The sequence below is a fragment of the Lolium perenne genome, chromosome 7 (genome assembly GCF_019359855.2).
Source record: "Lolium perenne isolate Kyuss_39 chromosome 7, Kyuss_2.0, whole genome shotgun sequence".
In the NCBI taxonomy this organism is placed as follows: domain Eukaryota; kingdom Viridiplantae; phylum Streptophyta; class Magnoliopsida; order Poales; family Poaceae; genus Lolium; species Lolium perenne.
Window position 1 is genome coordinate 289,767,442 of NC_067250.2, and position 18,396 is coordinate 289,785,837.

The window sequence follows — 18,396 nt, forward strand, 5'->3', positions numbered from 1 at the left end:
ATAGTTTCAGCAGGGATTTTCCAAGTGTGATTTGCCCTGTTCCTACACATTCAATAACAAGATAATCAATGGATATTGTTCTTCCAAGAATGGTTGTATGCACACCTGCGGCTATTCCCTTAGGGTTTATAACAGAGTTATCAATAAGAGTTATTCCTTCTCCCTCTTCGACGAATCCCCAAAGTTTCAAAGATTCATGAATACTCTTAGGCATAAGGCAAAATTCAGACATAATATCACAATTGGCATGAAGAGTTTGATCACTGATAGCAATTTTAACAGTAGGATCCCATAATGAAGGTTCAGAGTTCACTAAAACTTGATCAAGACGGTTACGAACATAGCTATAATTTTCGTTCAAGCGAGATGCACTTATCTCAAGAGTGTTTAATCTATTATAAATGCTAATAAGGGCTGAATCAAAGTTATTAGCTGAATCATGTGATGCAACTAACTTCTTTATGGCATTAAAAGCTTGATCCCCATTTCAATGAAGGAAATCTCCTCCCACTAAAACATCCAAGGCATATATATAGCGAATCATAAGCCCAAAATAAAAGTTACTAAGGAGTAAACTTAGAGTCATTTGTGGTTCAGTTTTACGATAAGAAGTAAAAATTCTGGACCAAGCATATTTAAAACTCTCCTCATCCCCTTGTTTTAAAGTGAAGACTAATTCTTCAGGTGAAGAAGTAACAAGTGCAGAACTAGACATGGTAACAAAAATAAAATGCAAGTAACTAATTTTTTTGTGTTTTTAATATAGAGAACAAGACAGTAAATAAAGTAAAACTAGTAACTAATTTTTTTTTGTGTTTTGTTTTAGTGCAGCAAACAAAGTAGTAAATAAAAGTAAAGCAAGACAAAAACACAGTAAAGAGATTGGAGGTGGAGACTCCCCTTGCAGCGTGTCTTGATCTCCCCGGCAACGACGCCACAAAAAGAGCTTGATGGCGTGTAGACACACGTCCGTTGGAAACCCCAAGAGGAAGGTGTGATGCGCACAGCAGCAAGTTTTCCCTCTGAAAGAAACCAAGGTTTATCGAACCAGTAGGAGCCAAGAAGCACGTTGAAGGTTGATGGCGGCGAGATGTAGTGCGGCGCAACACCAGGGATTCCGGCGCCAACGTGGAACCTGCACAACACAACCAAAGTACTTTGCCCCAACGAAACAGTGAGGTTGTCAATCTCACCGGCTTGCTGTAACAAAGGATTAGATGTATAGTGTGGATGATGATTGTTTGCAGAGAACAGTAGAACAAGTATTGCAGTAGATTGTATTCGATTAAAAGAATGGACCGGGGTCCACAGTTCACTAGAGGTGTCTCTCCCATAAGATAAATAGCATGTTGGGTGAACAAATTACAGTTGGGCAATTGACAAATAGAGAGGGCATGACAATGCACATACATGACATGATGAGTATTGTGAGATTTAATTGGGCATTACGACAAAGTACATAGACCGCTATCCAGCATGCATCTATGCCTAAAAAGTCCACTTTCAGGTTATCATCCGAACCCCTTCCAGTATTAAGTTGCAAACAACAGACAATTGCATTAAGTATGGTGCATAATGTAATCAATAACTACATCCTCGGACATAGCATCAATGTTTTATCCCTAGTGGCAACAGCACATCCACAACCTTAGAACTTTCTGTCACCGTCCTGCATTTAATGGAGGCATGAACCCACTATCGAGCATAAATACTCCCTCTTGGAGTTAAGAGTAAAAACTTGGCCAGAGCCTCTACTAATAACGGAGAGCATGCAAGATCATAAACAACACATAGGTAATAGATTGATAATCAACATAACATAGTATTCTCTATCCATCGGATCCCAACAAACACAACATATAGCATTACAGATAGATGATCTTGATCATGTTAGGTAGCTCACAAGATCCGACAATGAAGCACATAAGGAGAAGACAACCATCTAGCTACTGCTATGGACCCATAGTCTAGGGGTGAACTACTCACTCATCAATCCGGAGGCGACCATGGCGGTGTAGAGTCCTCCGGGAGATGATTCCCCTCTCCGGCAGGGTGCCGGAGGCGATCTCCTGAATCCCCCGAGATGGGATTGGCGGCGGCGGCGTCTCTGGAAGGTTTTCCGTATCGTGGCTCTCGGTACTGGGGGTTTCGCGACGAAGGCTTTAAGTAGGCGGAAGGGTAGGTCAAGGGGCGTCACGAGGGGCCCAGACGCCAGGGCCGCGCGGCCAGGGTCCAGGCCGCGCCGCCCTGTTGTCTGGCCACCTCGTGGCCCCACTTCGTTTCTCCCTCGGTCTTCTGGAAGCTTCGTGGAAAAATAGGCCCCTGGGCGTTGATTTCGTCCAATTCCGAGAATATTTCCTTACTAGGATTTCTGAAACCAAAAACAGCAGAAACAAAGAATCGGCTCTTCGGCATCTCGTTAATAGGTTAGTGCCGGAAAATGCATAAATATGACATAAAGTATGCATAAAACATGTAGATATAATCAATAATGTGGCATGGAACATAAGAAATTATCGATACGTCGGAGACGTATCAGCATCCCCAAGCTTAGTTTCTGCTCGTCCCGAGCAGCTAAACGATAACAAAGATAATTTCTGGAGTGACATGCCATCATAACCTTGATCATACTATTGTAAGCATATGTAATGAATGCAGCGATCAAAACAATGTAAATGACATGAGTAAACAAATGAATCATATAGCAAAGACTTTTCATGAATAGTACTTTTAAGACAAGCATCAATAAGTGTTGCATAAGAGTTAACTCATAAAGCAATAATTCAAAGTAAAGGTATTGAAGCAACACAAAGGAAGATGAAGTTTCAGCGGTTGCTTTCAACTTGTAACATGTATATCTCATGGATATTGTCAATGCAAAGTAATATAACAAGTGCAATATGCAAGTATGTAGGAATCAATGCACAGTTCACACAAGTGTTTGCTTCTTGAGGTGGAGAGAGATAGGTGAACTAACTCAACATAAAAGTAAAAGAAAGGTCCTTCAAAGAGGAAAGCATCGATTGCTATATTTGTGCTAGAGCTTTGGTTTTGAAAACAAGAAACAATTTTGTCAACGGTAGTAATAAAGCATATGAGTTATGTAAATTATATCCTACAAGTTGCAAGCCTCATGCATAGTATACCAATAGTGCCCGCACCTTGTCCTAATTAGCTTGGATTTACATGGATTATCGTAGCATAGCACATGTTTCAACCTAGTGTCACAAAGGGGTACCTCTATGCCGCCTGTACAAAGGTCTAAGGAGAAAGCTCGCATTGGATTTCTCGCTTTTGATTATTCTCAACTTAGACATCCATACCGGGACAACATAGACAAGAGATAATGGACTCCTCTTTAATGCATAAGCATTCAACAACAGATAATATTTTCATAAGAGATTGAGGTTTGTTGTCCAAACTGAAACTTCCACCATGGATCATGGCTTTAGTTAGCGGCCCAATGTTCTTCTCTAACAATATGCATACTCAAACCATTTGATCATGATAAATCGCTCTTACTTCAGACAAGACGAACATGCATAGCAACTCACATGATATTCAACAAAGAAATAGTTGATGGCGTCCCCAGAAACATGGTTATCGCACAACAAGCAACTTATAAGAAATAAGACACATAAGTACATATTCAATACCACGATAGTTATTAAGCTATTTGTCCCATAAGCTATATATTGCAAAGATAAAGAATGGAAATTTTAAAGGTAGCACTCAAGCAATTTACTTTGGAATGGCGGAGAAATACCATGTAGTAGGTAGGTATGGTGGACACAAATGTCATAGTGGTTGGCTCAAGGATTTTGGATGCATGAGAAGTATTCCCTCTCGATACAAGGCTTAGGCTAGCAAGGTTTATTTGAAACAAACACAAGGATGAAGCGGTGCAGAAAAACTCACATAAAAAACATATTGTAAACATTATAAGACTATACACCGTCTTCCTCGTTGTTCAAACTCAATACTAGAAATTATCTAGACCTTAGAGAGATCAATTATGCAAACCAAATTTTAGCATGCTCTATGTATTTCTTCATTAATAGGTGCAAAGTATATGATGCAAGAGCTTAAACATGAGCACAACAATTGCCAAGTATCACATTATCCAAGACATTTTAGCAATTACTACATGTATCATTTTCCAATTCCAACCATATAACAATTTAACGAAGAAGAAACTTCCGCCATGAATACTATGAGTAAAGCCTAAGGATATATTTATCCATATGCAACAGCGGAGCGTGTCTCTCTCCCACACAATGAATGCTAGGATCCATTTTATTCAAACAAAACAAAAACAAAAACAAAAAGATTCTCCAAGCAAAGTACATAAGATGTGATGGAATAAAAATATAGTTTCAGGGGAGGAACCTGATAATGTTGTCGATGAAGAAGGGGATGCCTTGGGCATCCCCAAGCTTAGACGCTTGAGTCTTCTTGATATATGCAGGGGTGAACCACCGGGGCATCCCCAAGCTTAGAGCTTTCACTCTCCTTGATCATATTGTATCATCCTCCTCTCTTGATCCTTGAAAACTTCCTCCACACCAAACTCAAAACAAACTCATTAGAGGGTTAGTGCACAATTAAAATTTACATATTCAGAGGTGACACAATAATTCTTTACACTCCTGGACATTGCACAAAGCTACTGAAAGTTAATGGAACAAAGAAATCCATCTAACATAGCAAAACAGGCAATGTGAAATAAAAGGCAGAATCTGTCAAAACAGAACAGTTCGTAAAGACGTATTTTTAAGAGGCACCAGACTTGCTCAGATGAGAAAACTTAAAAATAATGAAAGTTGCGTACATATCTGAGGATCACGCACGTAAATTAGCATAATTTTCTGAGTTACCTACAGAGAATTAGACCTAGATTCGTGACAGCAAAGAAATTTGTTTCTGCGCAGTAATCCAAATCTAGTATCATCCTTCTATTAGAGACTTTACTTGGCACAACAATGCAATAAAACTAAGATAAGTAGAGGTTGCTACAGTAGTAACAACTTCCAAGACTCAAATATAAAATAAAAGTACTGTAGTAAAAACATGGGTTGTCTCCCATAAGCGCTTTTCTTTAACGCCTTTCAGCTAGGCGCAGAAAGTGTGTATCAAGTATTATCAAGAGATGGTGTATCAACCTTACCTTGGGCTTTGCCCTTACCTTTCTTGTTCTTTTTCTTACCCTTTGCTTTAGGGAATATATGTCGTCCCCCTGGTGTAGAGGTGAATTTCAGGGTGCCTTCTCCCATATCTATGACTGCTCCCAATAGTTTCAGCAGGGATTTTCCAAGTGTGATTTGCCCTGTTCCTACACATTCAATAACAAGATAATCAATGGATATTGTTCTTCCAAGAATGGTTGTATGCACACCTGCGGCTATTCCCTTAGGGTTTATAACAGAGTTATCAATAAGAGTTATTCCTTCTCCCCCTTCGACGAATCCCCAAAGTTTCAAAGATTCATGAATACTCTTAGGCATAAGGCAAAATTCAGACATAATATCACAATTGGCATGAAGATTTTGATCACCGATAGCAATTTTAACAATAGGATCCCATAATGAAGGTTCAGAGTTCACTAAAACTTGATCAAGACGGTTACGAACATAGCTATAATTTTCGTTCAAGCGAGATGCACTTATCTCAAGAGTGTTTAATCTATTATAAATGCTAATAAGGGCTGAATCAAAGTTATTAGCTGAATCATGTGATGCAACTAACTTCTTTATGGCATTAAAAGCTTGATCCCCATTGCAATGAAGGAAATCTCCTCCCACTAAAACATCCAAGGCATATCTATAGCGAATCATAAGCCCAAAATAAAAGTTACTAAGGAGTAAACTTAGAGTCATTTGTGGTTCAGTTTTACGATAAGAAGTAAAAATTCTGGACCAAGCATCTTTAAAACTCTCCTCATCCCCTTGTTTTAAAGTGAAGACTAATTCTTCAGGTGAAGAAGTAACAAGTGCAGAACTAGACATGGTAACAAAAATAAAATGCAAGTAACTAATTTTTTTGTGTTTTTAATATAGAGAACAAGACAGTAAATAAAGTAAAACTAGTAACTAATTTTTTTTTGTGTTTTGTTTTAGTGCAGCAAACAAAGTAGTAAATAAAAGTAAAGCAAGACAAAAACAAAGTAAAGAGATTGGAGGTGGAGACTCCCCTTGCAGCGTGTCTTGATCTCCCCGGCAACGACGCCAGAAAAAGAGCTTGATGGCGTGTAGACACACGTCCGTTGGAAACCCCAAGAGGAAGGTGTGATGCGCACAGCAGCAAGTTTTCCCTCTGAAAGAAACCAAGGTTTATCGAACCAGTAGGAGCCAAGAAGCACGTTGAAAGTTGATGGCGGCGAGATGTAGTGCGGCGCAACACCAGGGATTCCGGCGCCAACGTGGAACCTGCACAACACAACCAAAGTACTTTGCCCCAACGAAACAGTGAGGTTGTCAATCTCATCGGCTTGCTGTAACAAAGGATTAGATGTATAGTGTGGATGATGATTGTTTGCAGAGAACAGTAGAACAAGTATTGCAGTAGATTGTATTCGATTAAAAGAATGGACCGGGGTCCACAGTTCACTAGAGGTGTCTCTCCCATAAGATAAATAGCATGTTGGGTGAACAAATTACAGTTGGAAAATTGACAAATAGAGAGGGCATGACAATGCACATACATGACATGATGAGTATTGTGAGATTTAATTGGGCATTACGACAAAGTACATAGACCGCTATCCAGCATGCATCTATGCCTAAAAAGTCCACTTTCAGGTTATCATCCGAACCCCTTCCAGTATTAAGTTGCAAACAACAGACAATTGCATTAAGTATGGTGCGTAATGTAATCAATAACTACATCCTCGGACATAGCATCAATGTTTTATCCCTAGTGGCAACAGCACATCCACAACCTTAGAACTTTCTGTCACTGTCCCAGATTTAATGGAGGCATGAACCCACTATCGAGTATAAATACTCCCTATTGGAGTTAAGAGTAAAAACTTGGCCAGAGCCTCTACTAATAACGGAGAGCATGCAAGATCATAAACAACACATAGGTAATAGATTGATAATCAACATAACATAGTATTCTCTATCCATCGGATCCCAACAAACACAACATATAGCATTACAGATAGATGATCTTGATCATGTTAGGCAGCTCACAAGATCCGACAATGAAGCACATAAGGAGAAGACAACCATCTAGCTACTGCTATGGACCCATAGTCCAGGGGTGAACTACTCACTCATCAATCCGGAGGCGACCATGGCGGTGTAGAGTCCTCCGGGAGATAATTCCCCTCTCCGGCAGGGTGCCGGAGGCGATCTCCTGAATCCCCCGAGATGGGATTGGCGGCGGCGGCGTCTCTGGAAGGTTTTCCGTATCGTGGCTCTCGGTACTGGGGGTTTCGCGACGAAGGCTTTAAGTAGGCGGAAGGGTAGGTCAAGGGGCGTCACGAGGGGCCCAGACGCCAGGGCCGCGCGGCCAGGTTCCAGGCCGCGCCGCCCTGTTGTCTGGCCACCTCGTGGCCCCACTTCGTTTCTCCCTCGGTCTTCTGGAAGCTTCGTGGAAAAATAGGCCCCTGGGCGTTGATTTCGTCCAATTCCGAGAATATTTCCTTACTAGGATTTCTGAAACCAAAAACAGCAAAAAACAACAACTGGCTCTTCGGCATCTCGTTAATAGGTTAGTGCCGGAAAATGCATAAATATGACATAAAGTATGCATAAAACATGTAGATATCATCAATAATGTGGCATGGAACATAAGAAATTATCGATACGTCGGAGACGTATCAGGCACCAGCACGAACATGCAATATGGGGGCGCCTCTACCCAGCAACACACATAATAAATCAAAATGCACATGAAAAAAGAGGAGAGGAAATAGATTTCGGTTGTGCCACTAACAATGCACTTAACCTATTTCCAGTGCTTTCTCAAGTGACATGGGTGAATCTTGAGCTCTCTCAATGCTAGGATCTAGCTAGTGAGATGGCACCCACCTGTGCTGGAAATGATAGGCCTTATAGCAAATTCTCAGGTAGAAAAGAAAACCCATAAAATCGCCCTCTGTCTAAATCAAGCATTGACGAAGTGCTTGTCGTCGTGATATTGTCGAAGGGATTGTCTCAAAGCTTTAGCCTTATGATGGTGGTGGTCTTAATATTGAATGTTGGTTAGGCAATAAACATCGACGCACATTCATGGACCCCCTTATCGAAAGCTTTGTTTTGGAGTAACGTTGTATCTTTTGGCCACGTGCTATATTTATCAATGATTTTTTCTCGAGGGTAGGCTATTTTTCCTTCTTTTTGTAACCTAATTTTATTAAGCATCAATGCTCACTATTCGGTTTAATTTTTATAATTAATAATATCTAATTGTAGGCATCAACCAATATTGTGCGCCGGTTATCATCCCTTTTAATATATATATATATATATATAATTATTAAAAATTGGCACTCTAACACCACCCGTCCTTAATGGCGCGGGTCTAAACTTTAGCCTATAATAACACCAAAGTTATTCTTCTCCAAAATAATGAAAACACACGAAATATCATTACGGCAAGGATACTAAAATGAATAATTTCTAAAATTGCCATAATATGCATATAATTATGAAAAGGGTTCGATCGACTCTCTTCTCTCTCATATGTGGTACCGGAACCCACCTATATATATCTCTCATACACCAGCTCTCTCCGCGAGACTCGTCACATGGATACTCCTCAGAAGCCGCCCCTCCCCCACGATCATCTTCCTTCCACGTCGTTCTTCCTCTACCGCCCATCTCCTCCACCCCTCCTCCCTCCCCCGCACCCGGTTGGAATCCACACGCATGTACTCTCGAAATGGAGGTCCACTTTGAAGCCAACCCTGGGGAGATGGGGCTCCAAGAGGAATGAGTCCATGGCCGCGGGATCTAGTGTTGTCGAGGATCCCACGAGTCAGATTCGCAGGGGGCGAGCCCGGACCCACGAGATCCCGATCGTCATGGACGACGGTTCAAGGTTAGTAATCGGGCAGTTTTCGATGATGCACTGGTGTTTTCTCACATGTTGTGGAGCTCGTGCGCTGCATCTAGGTGCGAACACACAAGCAAGCTGATGCGGCAGTTCCACGCAAATTTTTCCGTGAGGTGCAGCAGACATTGGCCTCTCATGCTGCATACGTACGTGTATCGGCTTTTTTTCCTCACGGATTTTGCTGCTACCGATAGGATTTTACCGTCGTGGTTGCAGAACGTTACGATTGATGAACGGCCCGTATCTCGAGTTTTATAGATCCGACGGTGGGGAGGGGGCCAGTTTGCCCCCCAAATCAGGCCTACCACCTTGCTATTATTACCACGAAGCTAGTGAAATGATGACCCCATAAAGCTTAACAATGCCTTCCATTAAAACCACACGACTACACATCAACACATGCCTTTACCCAACGTGACCAATCCCCACAACAAAACCACCGCGGTCCGCGGCTCTCCCGCAACGGGCCAACACCCCAAAATTCAAAACCTCACTTTTTGCTTTCCGCACCGAGCTTTATCCCCCCGGGTCTGTTACGATCCTCCCATTCCCGATCGGACGGCCCGCAAACCCCGCGCCGCCACCTGGACCCTTCTGCAAGGCTGCAGCAGCGCAACAGCTTTGCGTCCAGTTTCCCCACCACCTCCACCACTTCCTCCAACCGCCTCCTCCTTCTCCTAGCTTCTCCGACCGGACCTCGTGATGCTGCCGGCGGGGGCCTCGGCGGCTGCTTGAAGACGACCTGCGCGGGGGTGCGGTGCGGCGCGGCGGCGGGGGAGGAGGAGAAGGCCCGGGAAGCGGAGGAGGAGGCCGGGGAAGATGTTCGACAGCCTGATCAACTCCAAGTTCTACAACCGGTGGTACGCGCTCGACTCTGCTCCTTCCTCGTCCGTACCGCTGTTTCCCTTCGGATTGCGTCGGGGGCTCGCTCGACCTCGATCGAGCGCGGCTGAGTTGGGCGGCGCCGCGGCGCGCAGTTGTTCCCCTTTTTCGAGTCCAGCTCCGCACCGTCAGACGCCGCGCGCGGCTCCGCTCCCTGCTCCCTGCGCCGCGGCGCGACGCGGCGCCGGGTGGATTTTTTTTCCGCTTCGTGTTCCCAGGTTGTTGGGGGTTCCTTCCGTGTCGCCGCATTCAGCGGATGTTTTCATCCGGTTCGGTTCGTGGACTTCCGATCGATTCTCTACATTTTCTTCGGAAAAACATCTTCAAAATCCCGTCGATTTCGGTTCTCGGGGTTTCCGCTGCGTTGCTCTGCCTTTTGACCGCGTACACAACGATGAACCTACGGTCGTGGATTGGGACGGTGTTGGGCTCTCGGGGTTTCCGCGATTCCGCGTACGTAATCAGCATACTGCGGTGTTGGGTTTGGTCTAACCGGTTGCTCAACAATGGATATGGTGCAGCAAGCACGCCTTCAAATGCATCCGGACGCGGCTCGTCGTCATACGCCGCAAGAAGCTGGCCATGATCGGATTCATGAAGAAGGACGTCGCAGAGCTGCTCTCCAACGGCCACGACAAGCACGCCTTCGGACGGGTGAGCTTCCCTTCCCCGTCTTCTTGGTCTAATTGCCCAGCGTATCTCTGATGAAGAACTGCGTTGCTAAACTGCTGGAACAAAACGGTTCTGGTTTGGGCTCATTTCACTACTGAATTACGTTGCTGTGCTGGCGCACACGATTCTGGTTTCATGCTAAAAACTGTGGCTGTGATGACTGGATTGCTAGTCTTGTTTCCTGTCTCTGCTTATGTCCCTCTCTGCAACGCAGATGGATGCGCTGATAGTCGAGATGAACCATGCCTTTTGCTATGACATGATCGAGGAGTACTGTGATTTCATTGGGAAACAGCTCAACAGCCTACAGAAACAGAGGTACCTTTGCTTGCTGAATATAGAACAGTAATGCACATTTTAATCATTATTGGTATCCCTATATGATTGCTCGAGGATATAATCGGCGTCGCAGTAGCGTTTAAGTCCAACTTACATGTCTCTGTGGTTCTTTCCATGTTATAGTTCAGTGTTATCACGAGCAATTTTTTTGCTTGGATCTTCAGCTAGTGAATATGACAATTGATACTTTGATAGTATCGTGGGGGTACAAGCAGATAATTGAATATGACAATTGATATAGCATCGTGGGGGGTACAAGCAGATATGTAATTTGATAACCTTTGCTTGGTGGTGCAATATCATGACATTTGTGCGCTTCTGTATCAACAGGGAGTGTCCCCAGGAGTCCAGGGAGGCCGTGTCAACCCTAATCTTTGCTGCTGCTCGCTTCCCAGACTTGCCTGAACTGTGTGACCTAAGGCATGTATTCACAGGAACATATGGTTCTCTGGAGCCATTCATTAGCCACAAGGTGCGTGAGATGCCCCATAGATTTATTTACTGGGTCATAGTGTTCTGCGCAGCCTGATTAATAGTCCTTGTACCTGCAGTTTGTTCGGAAACTTCAATGCGATTTGTTCACAGATGAGGAGAAGTTTCAAGTGATGCAAAGTATTGCTGAAGAGTTCTCTGTTGGTTTTGATAGAAAGGCATTGGAAATCAAGTTATGGGTGGCACCAGAGACTAAAGATGTATGTTTACATGAACCTGTGTAAATGAATTTACTACTCGGTCATTTTTAATATATAAAGCAACATACACATGTTGTTGACTTGGTATCATGGATTTTTTAATTTCAGGGTTTTCTTGAAAAGGATTCAGTGGAAAAGGTTGAGCTGGTAATGCCTTTGCCCATCAAGCAGAGGCATGATGGTGAACATCAGGGGACTGGTGAACATCCACTCGAAAGAAAATCTGAAGCTACATCTGTAGGCCACAAGCAGAAAGTGGAAGCAGAACCAAAACCAAAAGATGTTCAGGCTGCTCAGGCTGTTGATAACGGCCTTGGTCAATTAAATGATAATACTGGAGGGAAAAATTCTGATAAATCTCATTGTAGGGAAAACTTGGGGAAATCAGTATCCCCTATTGAAACTAAAAGGGGGGCAACTGAAAAGCAAGTTCAGAAATTGAGGAAGAAAGACACTCGCCCTTCTGAAAAAGAGCTGATGGAAGCTATCGAGCTAGATATTGATGGCCTGCCAAAACATGAGTCTGGTTCAGTGAAATTTCCTGAGGCAGACAGCAACAAGATAGTTCCACCAATTTTCAAGCCAAAAGAAGCTGAGAAAGAACATGGTGTGGAAAAAGAGAATTACAAGGGACTTGGTTATCAGCACCGATCACCCATGCCTGGCCGCCCAGATAATAGGAGACAAGCAAACTTAGGGTGCAAAACTCTTGGCCTACAGAAGCTAGAACCTAGGTCACTAAATCCTTCGAGTGGCAAGACTACAAACAGGACCCCTCCTTATGCCAAGACAACTGTAGCGAAGGTCAAGAATTGTGATGAAAAAGAAGAGAGCAACAGTTTGATGCATGGTAGACCACAGCAGTTAAAGGATGTGGAACACACGGTGCAAAATGGACAGAGCGTGCTACAGAGGGCAGCTAATATGCGGCCTCCTTATGTCAACCCCAGATTTGGCATGCAGGTAACTGATGATTCTACAAAACCAACTGGAAGCGTCTTCAAGAAGTACAATCTGACTGAACAAACAGATCGTCCTGCTGAAAGCCATGTGCTTCGGCCCGTTTCTGTTAGAAGGAAGAAGCCACAAGCACTTGGTGATGCTTATGATGAGGCACCTGAGAAGGTCACAAGCCAAACACCCAGCAGTCTCAGAAGACCAGCAAGCAAGCACAAGGTTGCTAGTGATGCCTATGATGAGAACGGTCATGGTGTTGGTAATGGCAGGAATGTTGAAAGAACTCCTAGCAGTCGACCAAGTCACTCAGGAAGGAGAAACAGAGCTCTGCACATGGACGACCACGATGGGTCCATGCTGCGGCCTCAAGCTGGCGAAGATGAAAGTGCTATTGATTTTGGTAATCTCTTACCACGGACTACAAAAGGGCATCATAGAGTCAATAGCAAGAACACTGCTGTGCATGGCGGAGATCTGGATGAGGAGGAAAGGATAATGGACAAGCTCCTCATGCATTATAGCAAGAAAGGCTTACATATGGATGAAACCAAAACAACAGCAGGAACCAGCAGAACTGCTGATGAAGCGCAAACACAATGTCAGGAAAACAGTTCTTTGCACCGTCCTGGAAGAGCAGTCTCGCTACCGCCGGAATCTGTCAGCACGGGTGAAGCTTCCCAGGTTCCTGCTCGGTCCACCTCATTGCGATACCAATGTCCTAGGGGTGTTCACGTCCACCCAAAAATGCCGGACTTTGAGGAACTGGCCGCCCGGGTCATTGCTCTAAGGAATGCTTAAGGAGGAGGCATGAATATGATATCTGGCCCGTGTAACACTTTCAGAATCTAAGCTTTCTGACAGGTTTCTTCGTTGCAAGTGACGGCTCGCAACGTTTCTGAACTCTTAGACCGACGGGATGATATGCGCATGTATTTTCCTTTTCTTTACAACATTAATATACTTCTTGCTTTTCATTTTCAGTTTTCACCGTTGGTGCTCGTCTGGATATGGACTTGGTACAGGGGTTAACAGGATACAGGTGATAGGATACATATTTGTTCGTTAGATCAATAGCATTTGTTTTGATCCATATACTGTAGTTCCAGATTTTCTATTGCTCCATGTAGTTCAAAAACTCTGATTGATGTGTAAATTTTGTTGATCGAGCCATACAGAATCTTTTCACTCATGTTACTCAAGTTTTCGTGAGTATGTATCATGGTTTAAGATTTTGGTCTTGGAACCATTTTGGCCACCAATGAATTATTATCTGAAATTTTTGTTTTCCATTCGTTCGACAACAAGACGGTGGTAAAATAAGTCAGCGGAGCATTCTGATGCTAAGTGCACATGTATGCTTGCTTGTACACTTGTACTATCAGGTAATATCCTTACATCTTGTGAAGTTATGCTTCTTGGCAACATGAACGATATCGAAAGAGTTGAGACGACTACACAAGAAAGGGCCATATATCTATGCTAAGGTTTGTGTGTTTGGCTTGGATTGCTGTCGCCAACATTCAACAATCAAAACCTCACGTTTGCTATTCAGACTCTTATTAGTTACATCATGTCCCCTTACATACCAGGAAAATAAGTACCCGGAACAGCCCATGCAAATCCTCCATCCACAATATTACCGAGCTGCATCACGTCGCCGCCGGCGATCACACTGCTATAGCTGCCGCTCCCACCACTCCACGTCGGCGGCGACCGTAGGCAGAGGATCAGCCGTCACGCCGGCCTGATGCCGCCCACTGCGATACTCGATACAGTCCTTGATCTTCTTGATAAGATTTTCCGTCGTCCAGCCTATGCCGGTGAGCTCCTCGACGGTAAGGCCATCGAGGCTCTCGCGCCGACCGACCATGGCGTCATGGACGCGGAGCGTGGTCTCGCGCTGCCGGTTGTCGCGCTCCGCCTTGCGCAGCTGCTCCTTCGCCTTGCCGATGCGCTCCCGGACGTAGTCCGCCCCGTCCATCTCCTTCCTGCGCCGGTCCACCTCGGGCATGGCCTTCAAACGGTCGACCATGGCCGTCGCCTCCGGCAGCGACGGCCACACCTGCATCTCCGACGACGACGGCTCGCCCTCGGGCAACACCACGCAGCACACCTCCACGCCGCACAGGGTCGACAGCTCGCCCGCCTTCTTCATGACGCCCATGGTGCGCTTCTTGCAGGCCATTTTCCTGGTTGAGTTGTTGGCGATGTACTCCATGCCCACCTTCGTGGGAGCCATGGACACAGATCGGTCGCTACAAGGAAGAAGGTAGCAGCTACAAACCGACGTCAAAGGGATGGTGTGTTGCGACTTGCGAGATGAAAAAATGGGGATATGATAGATGGTGTTTTTATGCTGTAGTATCAGATGAACAGATTGCAGCATTAACGTGATTGGAAAGGGATTATTCTGACAGATACGGGAATCCCTTGGATTATTCCAGGCTCCAGCTGACTAAGACATGCTTAGCTAGAATATCTTCTAGCCTTAATTTGAGAGTTGTTAGCATAAAACCAGCATTTTTCGTGCTAAATTTTACTTTGGTATCATTTCATGTTTCGGGGGTAAAAAAAACCACCACATTTACCGCGGTTTTCTCATAAACACTAATGGCGAATTGAGCACGAATTGACAGACGAGCCCACTTGTCAGAGTGAGTTTTGCTGATGTGAACTTATCCAATTTGTTAGCCTTTTTGAAAAAGTAAAATATTACAAAAGAAAACTAAAATATCCCAAGGTTAACACATCTCCTTTCCCGTTCGCACTGGAACATGGAAGCACTGGAGGGCACCATAGAGGCCGGCGAGATCCGGCGAGGCCAATGAGGTTGGCGGCCACCGCCCTTCCAGCAGGGGTGCGGTCGCGGCAGCGCTCGGCCACGACGGCGAGCATGGGAAGATCAGCGGCGGTAGGGATGGAGTTTGTCCTGAAAAACTAGATCCCACCTATCAGAAACTATGTTAATTCGAAAACAATGTATGATTAGTGTTTTATAATAGAACGGACAAAAATGTGGTAGTCCTTGTTTCCGAAATATACAGTGGTACTGAAGATTAAATTTAACCTGGAAAATGGTTTGTATGTTAACAACTCCTTAATTGGGATTATCGGACCATTGCGTGACTGCCCTATGCAATATATATCGAGCTCGAGCTTGGCTCATTGTTTTTCTCACGTCACCGTGTGCATGTTTATGTTTAACAAACAAAGAGTACTAAAAAAATCTTCAGTTCTAAGGAAACATAGTGCATAGTAGGTTGTAAATGCCGGAAATTACTAACGAAATATTATCTAATGCGTGGCAGAATCTTTGTGGTTTTCTACTCGATCGAAAACGTTTCTCACAAGATCGGATTGTATGTGGTAAATCTCAGAAATCGTGCAAACATTATTTTTTGTTTAAATGCATACAATTTTGTTCAGATTTTATTCAACAAAGATCTATCAAGACCATACATCACAATACTTAAAGCCACCATTTAACACCTAGAAACCTGACAAATGATGAAGTAACATGTCGTTGCAGCCGCATGCCCTAAAAGAACACAAACAACGTCCCACCAATAACTGAGGACACATCCCTGAGTCATCCTATGATAAAAACAAAAAGACACGACAGGTCTAACGGACCGTTGGCGAGCGCCTTATGCACTCGCTTCAAGCTATCATCACCATCAACCGTTTGTCCGTCTTCACGGCAGAGAGCTGCATAACCCATGCCAGGCATGCCATCAACGCCACCATGGCACATGACACCGCTTCCTCCCTACACTAATCCATCACGCTGTGTTCGTCACCATGACCTTGCCGCACCATGCTGCCGACACCCGTGATCATCGACGTGGAAGATGCACACTGCTCCACCTCAGCATCACCCCCAGCCATTGACTGCTCCAAAAATGATGCCCTACCAGTGTGAGCAACGCCGGGCGCCACCATCGTCCAATTCAGGAGGTCGGGGTCTGGGGATTCCCCGGAGCAGCCCATGCGAGAAGAAATTCAGCATGAAGGAACGATGCTTTCGACAAGGTAGCCACAAATAGGTGTCACCATCGTACGCCATGACTGAAGTCAAGGCCTTCTTTCACTGGCAGCCACGCCTCGCCGTTGGGGACTAGATGACGGATCACAAGACCCACCAAAACTAACCGATCACATCTTGCAGTCGCCGAACCTGCTGCAGCCGCCATCCCCTCTCCACACCCACTACAGGAAGCTGGATCATCAATGATGTTAGAGGGTTCACGTTTGAGAAATCTGTCAGCAAATGTCTTTTTTTGTGACGGTATAGCGTTTTCGCGTCACACGTGGCGTTTTGGGCCACTCGGCCCAGAAAATTAGTGACAGGCGAGCTCTAAACCTCAACGATTGTCCAGAAAGAAGCATCGCAGGAAGTGGGCGGCCCGAACTGCGAATTCGGGGAGGGGGCATCACAGGAGCTGGGCTTCGGGCCGCTCGACACACCTAACCCACCCTCTGCACGCTTCTGTTCACGTACTTTTCTGTCTTCCACCTACTTTTCCGACCTGGCCCGCACAAGAGTCCAAGGTCTACAACATTGGGACCCATATTTGTAAGGCGAGACGACCACTGTCTGCACACATGTACCCGACCTGCAACACTCAGGCCTGCATGTCATGTTCCGACATGACCCTCCTACATGGGGCCGCCCATTCCGGCAGCCTCCCAACATGCAAAGTGGACCAGACCTGTCAGTACGACCAACATGGGATTCACATGTCAGTTGCCATGCCAAATAGTTTTTGCGCACGTGCGATCACAAGTGTTTTCCTGCCGTCAATTCTAGACGCATGTCCCCGCATGTCAGATCTTGGTGGGCCTCGCATGTCAGATCTTGATGGGCCCCGCATGTCAGAGTTTGGTGGGCTCCGCATGTCAGAGCTTGGTGGGCCTACATAGTATTGCAGACCTACGTGGGTTCTAGGTGGCATTCCCGTCGGGCCCATATGAAGATGTGTCAATTCTGGACGCATGGCCCCGCAGTCAGAGCTTGGTGGGCCTACATAATATGTCGGTCCTACGTGTGTCCCATGTGGCATTCCCGTCAGGCCCATATGGAGATGTGCCAATTATGGACGCCTGGTCCTCCATGTTAGAGCTTGGTGGGCCTACATAATATGTCGGGTCACCGTGTGTCTTATGTGGCATTCCCGTCGGGCGCACATGGAGACGTGGGACCTACTGGATTCACTAGGTGTCCCACATGTCTGTTACGTATTGAGGTGTCTTTAGACCAAATTGGCTGACTGCAGGCCCATGTTCTATTTATTCAGTTGAAACAAGACACATAAGGGAAATTACTAGGCCTAAATAACTAAGGGCAATTGGGTTTACACAATCAGGTTTGAGGACAACTTATGGTGGCTCGTCTAGCGTGCACACAGCGTTGGTTCTCTAGTTTGCCCTCCTCAGCAGCCTGCGAGCCACTACAGTGGGCCCAAAGAGGACTGGATTCAGAGGGGCCTTATTTCGGGGGAGTAAGGCCACTTTTAGTGATGCAAATTGTTACATGTCTCTATATATACAGCTCTGCCTACAACACCAGCAAGAATAAAACCATGAGGAGTAAGGATAATACATAAACCATAGACAATTGTTGTTCATTCTCCCGCTATCAAATTCTTTCACAGATGCAGGTGAACCAGGTTCGAAGCGGGTGCGCCGCATGCCACAAACTGAGTGGGAACCATCAGCTGAAGATCAAGCGTAGGAGAACAAGATGACTCATCGTCAGCGTGCAACTCTAGCCAAGCAGGCTCAACGGGAC

The 18,396-nt window shown here is 45.1% G+C and overlaps 2 protein-coding genes across 2 annotated transcripts; one reads left to right on the forward strand and one right to left on the reverse strand.

Annotated features, from left to right (window-relative positions):
• The first annotated feature begins 9,635 nt into the window (after positions 1 to 9,635).
• Positions 9,636 to 13,834, forward strand: LOC127326657 (uncharacterized). The gene is made up of 6 exons (XM_051353456.2): positions 9,636 to 9,923; positions 10,467 to 10,599; positions 10,832 to 10,935; positions 11,287 to 11,428; positions 11,508 to 11,648; positions 11,757 to 13,834. The coding sequence occupies exons 1-6, from the start codon at positions 9,883 to 9,885 to the stop codon at positions 13,401 to 13,403; spliced, it is 2,208 nt and encodes a 735-aa protein (XP_051209416.1). The 5' UTR covers positions 9,636 to 9,882; the 3' UTR covers positions 13,404 to 13,834.
• Positions 13,835 to 14,280: 446 nt separating this feature from the next.
• Positions 14,281 to 14,844, reverse strand: LOC127326651 (agamous-like MADS-box protein AGL80). The gene has a single exon (XM_051353453.2). It carries the CDS (start codon positions 14,842 to 14,844, stop codon positions 14,281 to 14,283), a length of 564 nt encoding a protein of 187 aa, XP_051209413.2.
• Positions 14,845 to 18,396: the final 3,552 nt, after the last annotated feature.